This window comes from Mytilus trossulus, chromosome 12 (assembly GCF_036588685.1).
Source record: "Mytilus trossulus isolate FHL-02 chromosome 12, PNRI_Mtr1.1.1.hap1, whole genome shotgun sequence".
Taxonomy (NCBI): domain Eukaryota; kingdom Metazoa; phylum Mollusca; class Bivalvia; order Mytilida; family Mytilidae; genus Mytilus; species Mytilus trossulus.
Window position 1 is genome coordinate 48,085,992 of NC_086384.1, and position 17,518 is coordinate 48,103,509.

Genomic DNA, 17,518 nt, shown 5'->3' on the forward strand with positions numbered 1-17,518 from the left:
ACGAAAATTGGTACCCACGAAAATAAATAAATCCACAGTATTAGAAAAATTTGGAAAAAGTAAGATTTACCTTTAAAATTTTGAATGCACTATTGCTATACTGTGTATAATTAGAAGCATTGCAAAGCAAGGCTTTATGTTTTGATGGATTATTATTAATATGTCCTTAAACTTGTTTGGAGTAACATCTTTAAGCCTTGATAAATTATTTAACAGTATTATTTTTTGGAAATAGCAATGATTTATCTCATGATTTTGTGTAATATTCAACATTCTCAATGATCAAGACATGCAAAAATTTCTGAATTTACAGTTACTTGTATTCTAATACTAATTATTATCAGCATTATCATAATATCATATATTCTATTTATTGATAATATCATATTAATTTTAATACATATCTGTAATATTGTATTTATAGCATGAATCATTGATCAAAAATAGATTACAGCTATTATCCTAATGCTAGCAAGTTAAAGGTTTGATTGACATCTGAAAGCAAACCAGTGCAGGGTCTGTATAGCCAGTCAAGGTCGTTTTAAATGTCTATCATTTAAAGCGGATTCCATTGAGTGTGTAGCGAAATGTAATATCTTTGGTTAGCTTGCTTGTTAGCTGAACCGTGAAGTCAGTGTTATGTTAGGTATACTACCCTCCCTTCGAAGTAGCATAGTCCAACAGACAGATTGATTTGTTTTCTGTCGGACTAGTCTATTTCTTAAAGTAGGGTAGTTTACCTAACCTAACTGACTTCACGGTTCAGCTAACAAGCAAGCTAACCTAAGATATTACTTTTGGCTACACACTCAATGGAATCCGCTGTAAACAATATAAAAAGTCGGAGTTAAACTTGTATACAGTATATTTAGATTTGATTGGACATTATCAAATAATCAAATTTACCTATATACAGTTTTAACTCCGCCTACTTTATTAAACTTTAATGCAAACTAAGCAAGCAAGCAAATCAAATTTTCAACTTGCTAGCATTAGGATGACATGCTGTACATGTACTTCGGTTTCATATTTTACATATCTTGTTTAGAAATAAAGAGATGTGGTTTGTTTGCTTTGGAATAAAAGAAAGGTCTTAGAAAATGATATCTTGATAGTCTTCTACAAATTCCTGTCATTATATTTAACTATGACACTTTGGTGAGAGACAATTTGTATATAAATCAAGAGGCTCAATTTGTTATTCTCCGGTGAATAATAGTATTATCGTTACATATTGTTACTTTTCAGGGTTATTTTCTTTTCCTTGCATTTAAATGAAAATTAACCCAATTATTTCATGTCACATGATAATGCTTTACCCAATTAAAACTGTGTAATGTAGATGTAAGATACTGTGGATTCATTATTATTCGTTGGATACTAATTTTCGTGGATTTAATGACAACAGGTGAACCACGAATTAAATGTTCAACGAACACTGAATTTTCTATAGGCTTGTATGCAGATTTTGGCAAAACCACGAAATTAAATATCCACGAACATGTGATTTTTGCTCTATCCACGAAAAATGGTACCCACGAAAATGAATGAATTCTCAGTAATATGAGATAAGAGGTTTGACCTTCTTAACCTTGTTATAACAGTTGTGAAATTATGGTACTATTTTGTTGAAATTTTGTATTTTAATGTATGAAAATTAAATTTTATACATGAGAAATTAATGTTGGATTGTGCAAAAAAAATGTGCTTTTTATTATTATTTGTATATAGTTTTGCAAGTACTATACAGAAACAAATATATATAATTTTGTGCCAATTAATATCATTCTACAATTTTTACTCTTTTGCCTTTTTTACATGCATTCCTGTTATTTTATCTTGTGTAATTGTTTAAAAAATGTGCAACTCATTTCACAAAAAATCTTACGAGTAAAAATACTCACAAGTTATGAACATTTCAATATATTATTAACTAACGATGAAGTTTAGTCTTAAGATTTTTTGTGAAAAGAGCCCTAATTGTTGTATATTATTATGAAGGTTCCTGGATAGGCTGTAACAAATCATTTATTGGTTGTATATTTACATATTTTTTAACAGTTTTATTGCAATATATATCACTATACCCACATTTGTATATACTGCTTAGGTATATTTCTGGTAAACATTTTAAAAAATATTATTTTCTTACAAAAAATTTTAATACATTTTTAATCATTCAACTAGTTAAATGAAATATTTCTGAGTATATCAAGAACTGTTGTTTGGAAGGTTGTACATGTGTATAAACAAAACAAAATCAGAAAAAGCTTATATTAAAAATAAATATAGGGTCATTATGAAAATTTTCTAATACTTTAGCAGCTTGAAACAGGCCTGTACGTACATTGTCAGATCCAGGAGGGGGAAGGGGGGCCTAGGGTTTGGAACCCCCTTTTTGGGGGGGGCAATCAATGCATTTGAATGGAAACATATAGGTGGAACCCACCCTTGGTCCCGGGTAAGCCCCCCCCCCCCCTTTTTTTAAATGGCTGGATCTGCCCCTGACGTACTTGTAAACCAACTCATTTTCCACCTGCAATTTCATTACTTTAATAGACTAAAGAAGAAAAATAACTCAATATAAATCTTTAGGATGATGTTGAGTTTGGAGTGAGTGCCTCTGATATATGTATCAACAAAGTTAAAAAATAGTGAAAAGACATAGAGCGTTATAAATGACTAAATAATAAAAAAAGTATCTAGAAAATTATTGATTATTACTTATATAATCACTGTATCAGCATTATTATTGAAATTTGCATTTATGTATAGTTCTCAAAATAAGTTGTAGAAATTAACCAGATTTTTCCAATGTATTCTGTTTTAATTACAAATTTATTCATTAATGATTAGTCAGATTTAACATCATAAACTGTACAAGTGTTTAAATTCTTTATTCACTACAGATGCATTCTGTTTTAATTACAAATTTATTCATTAATTAGTCAGATGTAACAGCATAAACTATACAAGCATTTAAATTCCTAATTCGCTATTCAAAAATCTGAAGAATTCTGGGTAGTTTCATTATTTGTACTGAAGGATTCTGGGTAGTTTCATTATTTGTACTGAAGGATTCTGGGTAGTTTCATTATTTGTACCGAAGGATTCTGGGTAGTTCCATTATTTGTACTGAAGGATTCTGGGTAGTTTCATTATTTGTACTGAAGGATTCTGGGTTACGTTTCATTATTTGTACCGAAGGATTCTGGGTAGTTTCATTATTTGTACTGAAGGAATTTGGGTAGTTTCATTATTTGTACCCAAAATATCAATAACATGACATCATAGGTTGTGAATATCTGTTATTTACATACCTGCCAACTGTCACTATTTGTGGTGGATTTCCCCCATGGAGGCTCCCAAATTGAAATTTTTAAAGAGCAATAATGTCCACAATTTTAATAAAACAATTAATTTTACAATGAATTGAGGCTTATAAAAGTATGAAGAAGCCAAAAAACAACATTAGATTGTAATTGAAGGCCCCCTTGAAGGTTTTTTTAGGAGTATGGCAGCCATCTTGCATGTAAAACCCCCATGGGCATTTTGAAAATTTGGCAGGTATGTATTTACGATATCATGTAAGTGAACCACAACAGTTGTTGGAAGCTTTAGAAAATATTTCCCAGAATGTATTTAATTTTACAACGGCAAATTTTTCTGAAAGTTGCCAATTCTTTTTTTTTAACAAAACTTTGTTAATGAAATTGTTAGATTACAAATGAAAATTTGTTCAGATAGAATTAGAAAATCTAAAGTAAAAATCCTGAAACCAAGCTGCTTTACTGTGTCAAAATAAATTTAAACTTCATAAATTTTGTTCCCAGAATTTTATTTTGAGAGACATACATGTTTATATATCTATATCTGCCTAAAATCCAACAGAAACACAGGTTTTGGCTGATAATTGAAATTTGCGTAGAAGTACAAATATTTCATCAACTCATTGATGCTGTAATAACAGTTCCAGAGTAAAATTTATGCCCCTTGTATTGTCTCAGGAAAGGTACAATTGGTTGTTTCATGAAACTAAAATTAAATTGATCTACGGTAATATCCATCTGGAAAGTGGGAAATTTCTTTGACTCATATGGCTTATTTTCGCTAATTTCGCCATTTTAGTAAACTGCGAAAATATCCCATAATGCGAAACAAAATTTTGAAAGCAGTTTTGAAAAGAAAATATTATACAGTATAGCCTTTATTCTTTTAATTTATTGTAAGTTTGTGGCTTGTTGCTATCTGTTGTTTTAACAAACTTTTAAAAACTCTAAAGAAACTAACCAATTGCTGGAGTATTGGTCATCATGTGTCGTGTATGAGTATTGGTCATCATGTGTCGTGTATGAGTATTGGTCATCATGTGTCGTGTATGAGTATTGGTCATCATGTGTCGTGTATGAGTATTGGTCATCATGTGTCGTGTATGTTGTAATAGACTATTTTTATATTAATGACTTTTGGTTCTAAATCAGGAGTTTATAATTTTTCAACAGTTAATTACCTACTATGTTGTTATACATTCTGTCAAGTAAGAGCAACTAAAAGTATTAAAATAATCGGTAAATTTTCAGGAGGAAATTAAATGTTTTTTTTTGTTTTTTATAGACTACAAAATCATGTGAAAACAGTTAATTTCTCTGTAAGTTGCATCAGTTGTAATCTTGATTTTCCTTTTTTCAGTTGCTCTTTCTTAACCTAGTACCAGAATGTTCTACCACAGAAAAGGTTACCTGTTGAAAAATTATATACTCCAGAGTCAAAAGTTGGTTACATAAACATACTGTAAATTCAGAAATTAATGCGAGGTTTTTGTTATTGCGAAAAATGCGACAGAGTTGAAAACGCAATAATTTAAACTCGCATTTTGAAATATTTTATATGAATCAAACAGGATTTTTTTCAACATCGTAAAAATTAAAATCGCATTTAAATCTAAACTGACAAAGTTGCAATAATAAATGCACGCAATAATTTCTGAATTTACAGTAGTCTTTTCATGTTACCTTTTCTACATCTTATAATTCTCTTCAAATTAAAGTCTTTCATGTTATAATTATGCACAAATATTTTAATGCTTGTAAGCTATAAAAGGTAAAGGTTTAACCAGAGATATTATTTATATATATATCAAATTATGTATATGATATTATAATATGTTTTTATATATTATGTATGTTGTCTACAAATATTGTTTTTGTTTTTAAAGCCTTGGTGGCTTAATTATACATTGATCTGAAAGGTCTATTATCAAATAAAGCTGTAAGGAAAGAACTTCAGAGTTTAGTTAATTAATATATTGTTTTGTAAAAAGCCTCCAAAATCTTGCACCTGTTAATCTTTTTTTTGTCCCTTACTGACTTAATCATGGTGGATTTTAGATTTCCACTCTGTACATCTGTATGCGTGTTCATCTGTCAGTTTGGCAATTATTATTTTTTTGGATTTAAATATATTGATTTGATGATTGGTATATAGGTTTTTTTTCATTTTTTTTCTTCAAATTTTGGTCCCTTCTAATGATTTTGTGCAGAGTTATGGTCCTTGTACTTAAACAATTCACTCAAATATTCAGTTTTCCTAACTTCTTTTCATAATGCCTGAAGAAATTGATTTGATGATTGGCATATAGTTTTATCATGACAAGTTACATCTCAATTTCAAATTTTGGTCTCATTTAATGATTTTGTGCAGAGTTATGGTCCTTTTACTTGTAGAGTTAACTCAAATATTTAGTTTTTCTAACTTCTTTATGTCATTCTTGAAGATGTTGATGTGATATTTGTTATATAGTTTATACCATGACAAATTATAGTTCAAGTTAGCATTTTGTTAAGGTGTAAAATTTACTTTTAGCCAGTAAGGGACTGTGTATTGCCAGGCAATACTCACAGAATGCTTTTTAGCTCACCTGTCCCAAAGGGACAAGTGAGCTTATGCCATCACTTGGCGTCCGTCGTCTGTCTTCGTAAACTATTTCAAGCATCTTCTTCTCTGAAACTACTGGGCCAAATACTTTCAAACTTTAACTGAATGTTCCTTAGGGTATCTAATTTATAAATTGTATCCGAAGTTTTGATCTATCAACAAACATGGTCGCCATTGCTAAAAATAGAACATAGGGGTCAAATGCATTTTTTGGCTTATAACTCAAAAACCAAAGCATTTAGAGCAAATCTGACATGGGATTATATTGTTTATCAGGTCAAGATCTATCTGCCCTGAAATTTTCAGATGAATCAGACAACCTGTTGTTGGGTTACTGCCCCTGAATTGGTAATTTTAAAGAAATTTTGCTGTTTTTGGTTATTATCATGAATATTATTATAGATAGAGATAAACTGTAAACAGCAATAATGTTCAGCAAAGTAAGATTTACAAATAAGTCAACATGACAGAAATGGTCAGTTGACCCCTTTAGGAGTTATAGCCCATTATAGTCAATTTTTAACCATTTTTCATAAATCTTAGTAACCTTTTACAAAAATCTTCTCCTCTGAAACTACTGGGCCAAATACTTCCAAACTTTAACTGAATGTTCCTTAGGGTATCTAGATAGTAAATTGTATCTAAAGTTTTGATCTATCAACAAACATGGTCGCCATTGCTAAAAATAGAACATAGGGGTCAAATGCAGTTTTTGGCTTATAACTCAAAAACCAAAGCATTTAGAGCAAATCTGACATGGGATTATAGTGTTTATCAGGTCAAGATCTATCTGCCCTGAAATTTGGACAATTCTGGTGTTTTAGAGAACAAACCTGACGTTTTTGCACTACTGATGTTTTAGAGGAGTCAAGCTGGAATTTATGTTTTTGGCATTACTGGTGTTTCAGGAGTCAAGCTTTTAATTTTACTCTTTTGTTGTTTAAGAGGAGTCAAGCTGTTGTTTTTGCACTTCTTGTTTTTTATATGAATCTTTGTGTTTGTGCTTGCACTACTGATGTATTAAGGGAGTCAATCTGTTGTTTTTGCATTTGGGCTGTTTGAGTGAAGTAAAGCTGTTGTTTTTGCACTTCTGATGTGTAATATGAGTCAAACTGTTGTTTTGCACTTCTTGTTTTTTATATGAGTCAAAGTGTCTATTTTGCACTTCTGATGTTTAATATGAGTCAAGCTGTTGTTTTTGCACTTCTGATGTTTAGGGGAGTCAATGTGTTGTTTTTGCATTTGGGCTGTTTGAGTGTAGTCAAGCTGTTGTTTTTGCACTTCTGGTGTTTTAGGGGAGTCAATGTGTCGTTTTTGCACCTCTGGAGTTTAACATGAGTCAAGTAGATGTGGTATGTTTGCCAATGAGACAACTGTCCACAAGAGACCTAAATGACACAGACATTAACAACTAAAGGTATTGATACGGCCTTTAACAATGAGCAAATTTTCAAGAGTAAATAATGAAGTGATTTTATGTTATCTGCTTAAAGTGCTTATGCAGTAAGAGTACCAGGATGATGACACAGCAAGCCAACCACACAATCATGTAAACTTATTGTCAATGATCCATGATGAGGTCAAGGTCAAATAAAAACCATGTCAGATGGACATGTACATGTTACAATTCAATCATTCCATAAAACCAAATATTGATAATACAGTGAAACCTGGCTAAACCGAATCCTGCTTAAACCTAAAACCTGTATAAACCAAACATGTTCTAAAGCACTGTCATATCAAATTTTATGCGTTGTGAACCTGATTAAACTGAACATCGGCCAAAAACAAATTCCCGAAGAGGTTCGGTTTAAACAGGTTTCACTGTATATTGATTGTAGTATCTGAGAAACAGACCTAGGATCATAAACCTAATGTTAACCAAAAAAACAATGTGAATGAGACCAGGTTCAGAACTTAAGATGGATATCATTCCATACACCAAGGCCATAAAAAAGAATAGCTTTGTTTGCCCTTACTCTACCTACCCAGAAAATAGCTGCCTACTCAAAATATTTTATTGTCCTGATGTGAACATATTATTTTTTTATTCAGATAGGCATAAAGACTAATAAAAAATCTGATACTTAAATTTCTCAATGCCAAAATAAAAGAAAATGCCTACCTACCTACACACTGTCTCTTATTTTTAAGTGTGGCCCAACCATAGTTGGCATATATATGGCTTACAATATCGGAGAAAAAGAGCTACATGAAACATGAAAATAAGGTCAGTAAGACTGATATGTACATCATTCATGCAGTTTATTCCACGCACCAAATACAGTTAACTTATTGTTTCTCATATTTATAGAATCTGAGAAACCGATCCAACCTTGAAAATTCTAAATTTACCAAATTAGTTAAAAGCAAAATAACAAAAATAACAAACTCAGAGAAAAATTCAAAATGGAAAGTCCCTAATCAAAGGAATGTTTGATGTAAAGATAAGATGAAGCCTTCTACTATACAATTATTTCATACACCAAATATAGTTGAACCATTGATCATGATTATGGTATCTGAGAAACTCACACAACGGCCATGAAAACAATGACCAATGAATTATGAAAATGATTTATAGGTCAGATGAAACCTGTCCGACAGATATGTATATCTTACAACCATTCAATACACTCAACACAGTTGACCTATTGCTTATAGTATCTGAGTGGCCTGTAGTTCCAGGGTTGTTGTTGCTTATAGTATCTGAGTAGCCTGTAGTTCAAGGGTTGTTGTTGCTTATAGTATCTGAGTAGCCTGTAGTTCCAGGGTTGTTGTTACTTATAGTATCTGAGTAGCCTGTAGTTCAAGGGTTGGTGTTGCTTATAGTATCTAAGTGGCCTGTAGTTCCAGGGTTGTTGTTGCTTATAGTATCTGAGTAGCCTGTAGTTCCAGGGTTGTTGTTGCTTATAGTATCTGAGTAGCCTGTAGTTCCAGGGTTGGTGTTGCTTATAGTATCTGAGTAGCTTGTAGTTCCAGGGTTGGTGTTGCTTATAGTATCTGAGTAGCCTGTAGTTCAAGGGTTGTTGTTGCTTATAGTATCTGAGTAGCCTGTAGTTCAAGGGTTGTTGTTGCTTATAGTATCTGAGTAGCCTGTAGTTCAAGGGTTGTTGTTGCTTATAGTATCTGAGTAGCCTGTAGTTCAAGGGTTGTTGTTGCTTATAGTATCTGAGTAGCCTGTAGTTCCAGGGTATTGTTGATTCACATCTGTTATATTTGGTTTTCATGAATTGTTTAGTTATAAATAAGGCAATTAGTTTTCTTACAGCTAATACATAAATGCTAGCAAGACAAATCTTTGTTTGGCTTGCTTGCTTTGCTTGTGTCAATGTTTGCTCAAGCATTGCAATTATGATAGGCGGGGCTTTAGCTTGTATACATCATACTTAAATTTTATTGGACGGTTATGTTTGAAGTTAAGGACACTAAATTTTAAAACATCACAGGATGACAAATATAAAGGGCAATCGTAGAAATGGAAACCAAAAAATGTATTTGTTTTTTCTCGAAGATATGCATTTTCATCATCCAACTGAAAAGAAGTGTCGTCAAGTACTTTTAGAAAAGCAAAATAACTATTTGAACACACCTACTCTGATTTAGTGATTCATTACATAGGTATTTCATTTGACCCATATATTTCATCTTTTAGTACTGTGATTTTTTTATGTTATAAAGTCAACCTGTAGCTTTGCTATATAAAAATGATAGAATCAGAAGCGAGATGATGTATCAAATGTTCTTCCTTTGTGCGTTTTTTAGACAAATTATTCATCTCAAACACACCCTAACATAAGAAGGTTCGCTCGATTTTCTCTTTTTGATACAATTGTTACCAATTTTTTGATTTTTTTTCTTGAGTCACGAAATGGAAGGACAGACACGGAAATAAGTAAACTTATAGATTGATATGTTCTCCGTCCGTATTAATAAAAAAAAAAAGGGGGAAGTATTTTCTACATCCAACTTGATAGATAACCATGTCGTCGACTTGATATCTAACTGTTCTGCTTAACTATGTAATAGATAAATTAAAAACTTATGCAAATGGTTGGTTTTTTTTACATTAAAACACTAGTATTTGAGAAGAAAATTGTTATTTTATTTGTTTCTATTCACTTTTAAAAAATGTCTTACTAAAGTAAACATAACAGAAAGCACTTATCGCCTTCTCTATAAACAAAGAATAATCAGTTTGAAGGTTTACAAGCAAAAATTAATCCAAAGTGCGCAATATTCAATAACAATAGACATAATGAATAAACTTATTACGTCATCCCCCCTAATTAATTTATCCCTTTTATTAGAAAATCAACTGCACCTTCTTTACTAGGGTGTGTTTGAGATGAATATTTTGTGTTGAAAACGTACAAAGAAAGAATATTTGATACACCATCTCGTTTCAGATTCTATCATTTTTATATAGCAAAGCTACAGGTTGACGTTATAACATACAAAAAAAAATCACAGTACTAAAAGATGAAATATATGGTTCAAATGAAATACCTATGTAATGAATCACTAAATCAGAGTAGGTGTGTTCGGATAGCTTTTTTATTTAACCAAAAGAACTTGACGACAGTCTTTTCAGTTGGATGATAAAAAAAATGCATATCTTCGAGAAAAAAAAAAATACATGTTTTTGGCTTCCATTTCTACGATTGCGCTTTATATTTGTCATCTTGTGATGTTTTAAAATTTAGTGTGACTGTCCTTAACTTTAAGCATAACCGTCCAATAAAATTTAAGTATGATGTATACAAGCTGAAGCCCCGCCTATCTTAATTGCCATGCTTGAGCAAACATTGATACAAGCAAAGCAAGCAAGTCAAACAAAGATTTGTCTTGCTAGCATTAATGTAAAAGCTATAATTGTTTCATATCTTTCATGTTATGCCCTTTTATAGCCGACTATACAATTGGGTTTATCTCATTGTTAAAGGCTGTTCAAGTTGCTTCTCAATATTTACATCCACTGCTTTGAACTTTGGTGGATAGTTGTCTCATAGGCAATCATACCACATCTCCGTGTTTTAATAAGAACAATCATAGAACTTGACAATTGATCACTGATAAACAAAATACATGTAAGGGTGAGGTCAAGTGAACCGTGTTTGACAGAAATGTACATTTTGTATGCATTTCAATAATCCCATATATATCAAAATATAGTTATCCTATAACTCTTTAGAAGTGAAAATTTCATGCGACCAAATTTCTTTTTTTAAAGCAAACACTAAACTTGAAAATTTGATAAACATGGTCAAGCATGTCAAGGGCAGAAGACATAAATTATGACAGACTGAAACTCTGTAACATAAGGCAGTGGTATACATGGTATACAAGGTATAAAGCATCTATATCTGCTGCATGGTACATGCAATAAGCATCCAGGACGCCTGAGGACGTTTATCTTTTGATATAGAAAGCTTTATACAAATATATGACACCATAGTCACCAGTCACCATTGCCTGTTAATAGCATCCCTATCTCTTGCATTCTGTGGCTTTTAATTTTGTCACATGCCAGACAAAAATGAAAGAGCCTTTGAAATTGAAGTCAAAAAGTCTGACAGAGTTCGCGAAAAGTGTCAGTCCTCAGGATTTTACCACCAAAATTTTGCATAGGACTGACACAATTTTAGTATTTTTCAATAGAATTACATGTAATAGTGAGGACCACCACATTGACCAGGGGAAAAAAGATTTCGTGAAGTCAGAAAGTGATACATCTCTATATTTATCTTCTGTAATCTGATTAAAAACATTTTTTTAACAGATTGTATTGTCTATTTAATTGCATATAATATTGTACTTGTCCATATAGAACTTCAAAATAAAAGTACACAAGCTCATAAATTTTAATAAATTAAACAATACATTTGGACAGTTAACAATGCAAGTCAGTTCTGGGAACACAGTACATAAAAAATGTTACATACAAATAAATTCTCAAATAATGAAATAAAATAAAAGTTCATACAATCTGTACATGTTGTAAGGCTGACATTTTTTTTTAAAGTTAAAGTGTGAATATAACCAGCCACCCGAACAAACATAATTAATTGCAATGCAGGCCCTAACACAGTTTATATAGATTTTTAGTTACACCATTTAAATGTACGTAAATAACACATATTATGTAAATTTTAAGTTATACACCATTTGACATTTTTAGTCAAACATCCTTCAACAAAATGTTAAATTACAATACTGTAGATTCAGAAATTATTGCGTGCATTTATTATTGCGATTGTGTCATTTAAGACTTAAATACAATTTTAAATATTTACAATTTTGAGAAAAATCCTGTTTAATTCATAATTAATATTTCAAAATGCGGGTTTAAATTATTGCGTTTACAACTCTCTCGCATTTCTCGCAATAATAAAAACTTTGCAATAATTTCTAAATTTACAGTACTTTTCCCAAGACAGTTTTTGTAAATCATTTGTAAATTGATATAATTTTGTACATGTTTTACCTACCGACATACCCAACATAAAGAAAGCAAGTATATATATTTTTGGGGCCTAATTAAAAATTTGTACACTCAGCAAATTGTTACATGGTACAATATTGTATAAGCCCTACAAGGATCTCAACAATGTTTGAAATGTGTCATCATACCAGCTGAAGGGACACCTCTGGGTGCGGGAATTTCTTGCTACATTGAAGACCTGTTGGTGACCTACTGCTGTTGTCTGCTCTATGGTCGGGTTGTTGTCTCTTTGACACATTCCCCATTTCCATTCTCTATTTTATGATATATCAAACAAGTAAGAATGAAACAAAAAATCTGGATGGTGATCATGGTGATGATGGTGATTATGGTGATGATGAGATTAAAATATAAGAAAAGTTCACATACAGAAAGAAATCATGTGTGGTAAAATCTTAAGAGACAGCTTCTTACATGATGTCTAATATAATATTTTTGTACTCATTTTGTTCATGTTTGTACAAAAAATGTATTATATGGCATGCACATGTACATGTTTCAAATTAAAGGACTTTTATAAACTGATAAAGGTACACAGGAATTAATTAACTTTAAGTGATTGAATAAAAATATGATTGAAGCAATCGAAAATGCAAACATTATCATGATTATTCATGTTATTGTTTATAAGATACTGAATATAATTAAATTCATAAACCAAAACAAATCAACAGTATTTCATGATCATGCATTGAATTATATATATATATATAAACATGATGAACCTGATGAATACAAACAAATTGTATACTCTCAGTTTGAAAAACAAGCATGAAAAGTGTTGTCATTTACTCATACAAATAAGCAGACTATTTTTTGAATTATGCAAGGTAAAAATAATGTGACTATATAGATATCAAAAAGAAGATGTGGTATGAATGCCAATGAAACAATTGTCCACAAGAGACCAAAATGACACAGAAATTAACAACTATATCACTGTACGGTCTTTGCCACAGACTTAGACATGTATGTTAGATGCTGTCCACCTTTAAATTTCGACTACATGTATTAAGTACAATAATAAATGTACATGTGTACAAACTGTAACACTCTTGTCTTATCATTTTCAATTCTCAAAAAAATATTATTGATTATCATATTAAAATTGTGTAAACTTTATATATAACAAATAATAATTTATCTACTTGTAACACTCTCAGATTCTTTTAAAATTCAATAGCATCAAACGTAATCAATTTTACTTTCCATTATACACAGTTACATGAACATTTTTACATCTTGCACAATACATACACATGTAAATACAAAACCAGAAATGAAATACAAGAAATTTATAATAATAATTCATGTACAAAATTATGCTGATATTTTTTTGTAATGATGGATGTTATGACATGTATGATAATGCTTATTAATTGTACATGTACAAATTTTTAGCAATGAAAAATCACATCTCCTAATAGTAATTGTTTGATTATCTAAAGGTTTTGAAACACAGATCTATCTGCTAAAGCAATGCCCAATATAAAAAGTGTCCCCATCAACAAGTTAAGTTTGGCAATATCATGTGGCAGTCTTTGGAGATTTCCTTTCATGTACTCTCGTTCAAGGTTAAAAGCTTGAAATATACAAAGCAACGGCAAGAAAATCCATTTTGAAATGTTCATTCCCATCACAGCAATTATGATAAATGGAATGAAAAGCAATGCTGTAAATAGAAGATATGACCCTGTCTTTCCAAGCAGGATTGCAAGAGTCACTATTCCTGCTCGATGATCAGAATCCATATCTCTCACATTGTTTGAATGTAAAATTGCCTCGGTGTTCAAAGCTAAAGGTATTGCGTATAACATTGGCACTAATGATAAATGACCACACTGTGATAAATAGGCAAAAAGTACAGAAAGTGGTCCAAATGTAAATATGATTAGTATATCTCCAAGAGCAATATATTTCAATCCGAATCCTCCTGTATATAAGAAACTACTGGAAAGTCCCCCAAAGTACACAAGTGCCAAATGTTCCATTCGAGCTGATGTTGTGAGTGTTAATATGAGGAACCCTATACAACCGAATAAGTAAAATATAGCTCCAAGTCTGGCAACATCTTGTGGCGACAAAATCATGTCTACAAGTGTCCGATCATCTGATGATTTTGTGTCTATACCTTGGATGAAATCATAATAGGTATTTACAAGGTTTCCTGCAGCGTGTATTGACAAAGCAGTTAAACAAGCTATAACGAATGAGACAAAACTAAAGTCTCCTGTAGATTTGTATGCTAATGTACTCCCTAATGCTACTGGTGTAAAACTTGCAGTGAAAGACCATGGTCTTAAGGCTGCAACATATTTTTTACATTCAAGTATCAAATTTTGTTTAGAAAACAATGTCCGTCGTTCTTTATCACCGGCATAGGAAACCGCTCCATTGGCTTCGTTTTCTTTGGGTTTCATTACTGTCTAAGAAGAATAATGCTTACGAAATGATTATAGTTATCCAACACTGATTTATTATTTCATCAAAGTTATTTTAGATCTCCGAATGCTACTTTCGTTTTCGTTGAAATAAGCGCTTGAATGATTTTAAAAGGGTCTCATTACTTAGAGACAAGAAGCATCAAAAAGCGAAAAGAAGCGACAAAAATAATAATTTTAGCGACAAGGAGCGACAAGAAAACATTTTTATTATTATTAAGATTACTTATTTCAAATAAATATTAAAGAAATGTGTTTCCCTTGTTTTTTGCTACAATAACATCCAATGAACACCTTCAATCATTTTTTACCTGGGAGGGGTGGGCTGGCCATTTTGAAATCAGACTTACAAAATTCCTTGACCTCCCCTCAGATCCCCCCTATAATATTTCACTGTTTTTATTTGACCCACCAGTAAAAACGTTTAAAATTTTTTGACCCCCCCTCTATTAAAAATGCCAAAATTTTAACATGCAAAACACTTATCATGTTATTTCACGAAAATATTGAAAATGATATATTCTCAGTGGATTGAGTCAAAAAACATATTTAAGGGGGAAATTGTCTTGAAATAGATTAGGGCACTTCCGTGAGACCTCTTCCATGAATAAAAGTAGGCAGCGCAAGCCAGTGCTTTGAGTATTTTTTTTCTTATTTCCTGTATTGTGCTATTTAAGAAAACTTGATCCTAAGTAACTCTAAAAAAACCTTTTTGAAAAAGTAACAACACATTATTTACTAAGAGGAATCTATGATATCTTATGTAAGGCCTTATTGAAATGTCAATTGAGTAGCTAAACTTTTATATGGAGATAGTTCATGCTTTCAGCTTGTACCAGTAAATGTGTGATAGTACATAACCTCATTTTTTTTCTTTATAGCCTAAAAGTACAAATTTTGCGGGAGTAAAAGGTATCAATAGACCCAAAGAGATCTTGTTATGAAAACAAAAAGTTACATTAGTGATGTTCATCATTCATTACAAAATCAAGTTGTATTCAATATTCAACTGTTTGTATGCAGATTCTAAGACTGAATCATTTATTGGAGAATTTATTACTCTACACTATATTCCTTCATGATGCGGCGTGCTTTATATTTTTGGACAAAATTTTGCACAAATCGCTGTAGATTTCGCTTTAATTTATACTATCAAGCTGATTAAAAAAAAAATTGGCAGTAATACTTGTTAATTTAGTGATCAAAGTGAGTGAAATACATGTACATATAATGTATAACGACTGAATTATTTGGATTATATGAAGCACCGGCTACATCACTAAATTCTTGTGATGTCTTACTTACCTGTATATGAATGGTGCTAAACATTTATTTCGATTTGACTGCTGCAATGTTCTTCTTGACATGTTGCCTCTTGAAGTATGTGAAATACTCATTTCCATCTGTAAAAAAATATTTATTCCACCACTTAGACCAACTTGACCCCCCCCCCCCCCCCCCCCCCCCCCTATATTTTGAATAGCCTCACTCCCAGATAAATAATGATAAGTCCAGTCCCGGCTTAGTCTTGTACATTATTGATTTTATTTTCTTGTGTATAATTAGAAGTTTAGTATGGCGTCCATTATCATTGTACAAGTAAACATATTTTAAGGGGCCAGCTGAAGGACGACTACGGGTGCGTGAGTTTCTCACTACATTGAAGACACATTGGTGGCCTTCGGCTGTTGTCTGCTCTATGGTCTGGTTGTTGTCGCTTAAATTGATACATTCCCCATTTCCTTTCTCAATTTTAATCATTGTAAATTTACAGTGAACACCTGTTGAAAACTCAAGAATGTCATTTATTCCTTTTAATCTTCAATCAACATTAATAAACTATAAAATTAATATGCATACGCATGATAAAATTCGTTAATTGAGGCTGAGTCTCAGAATAAGGCAATACACAAAATAAAATGATGAAATATATTTATACATTTTAATTATGTTTTCCTCTTGTTTGTCATACTTTGAATTTCACAATTTGTCTCTGGTTTTTTTTTCTTGACAATTAATGATGCACAAATAATGCATTTTGTAAGTTTATTGTATATTGTACAAAGAGAATTTTAAAAACAAATTATAAGACAAATACAAACCCTAAGCCAGTGGGGGGAGTGGGGTGTTTTCGCACGAAAACAAATAAATATTGTTAAAGTATACGTTCTGCGTTCTGTTCAGTCGAATTGTGACGGTTATAGTCGAGTTCGTGAGTCCATATACCCCCGGCATTTTTGAAATCCCTAGCTACGGGCCTGAAATAAATTATGGTTTTAAAACACAAGTAAAATTATCGTAATACAACCGTTGAGTGTAAACTTCTTGCTTTATACATAATAAATTATCGGGGCCTTTTATAGCTGACTATATGCGGTATGGGCTTTGCTCATTGTTGAAGGTCGTACGGTGACCTATAATTGTTAATGCTTGTGTCATTTTAGTCTTTTGTGGATAGTTGTCTCATTGGTAATCATACCACATCTTCTTTTTTATATCACAAATAAATGGAGTATGGTACAGTAGGGCTAAATGTAGCTATATTTCAATTTTGTTTCTATCTATTTATTGATAGAATATCAACATTCTTGTCGCTAAAATTGTTTTCTTTTGCAAATTCGGTTCTTGACGCAACTTG

The 17,518-nt window shown here is 31.6% G+C and overlaps 1 protein-coding gene across 1 annotated transcript; it reads right to left on the reverse strand.

Moving 5' to 3' along the window:
- Nucleotides 1–11,780: 11,780 nt before the first annotated feature.
- LOC134692729 (ubiA prenyltransferase domain-containing protein 1-like) lies at nt 11,781–14,965 on the reverse strand. The gene has a single exon (XM_063553233.1). It carries the CDS (start codon nt 14,857–14,859, stop codon nt 13,882–13,884), a length of 978 nt encoding a protein of 325 aa, XP_063409303.1. The 5' UTR covers nt 14,860–14,965; the 3' UTR covers nt 11,781–13,881.
- Between the last annotated feature and the right edge of the window lie 2,553 nt (nt 14,966–17,518).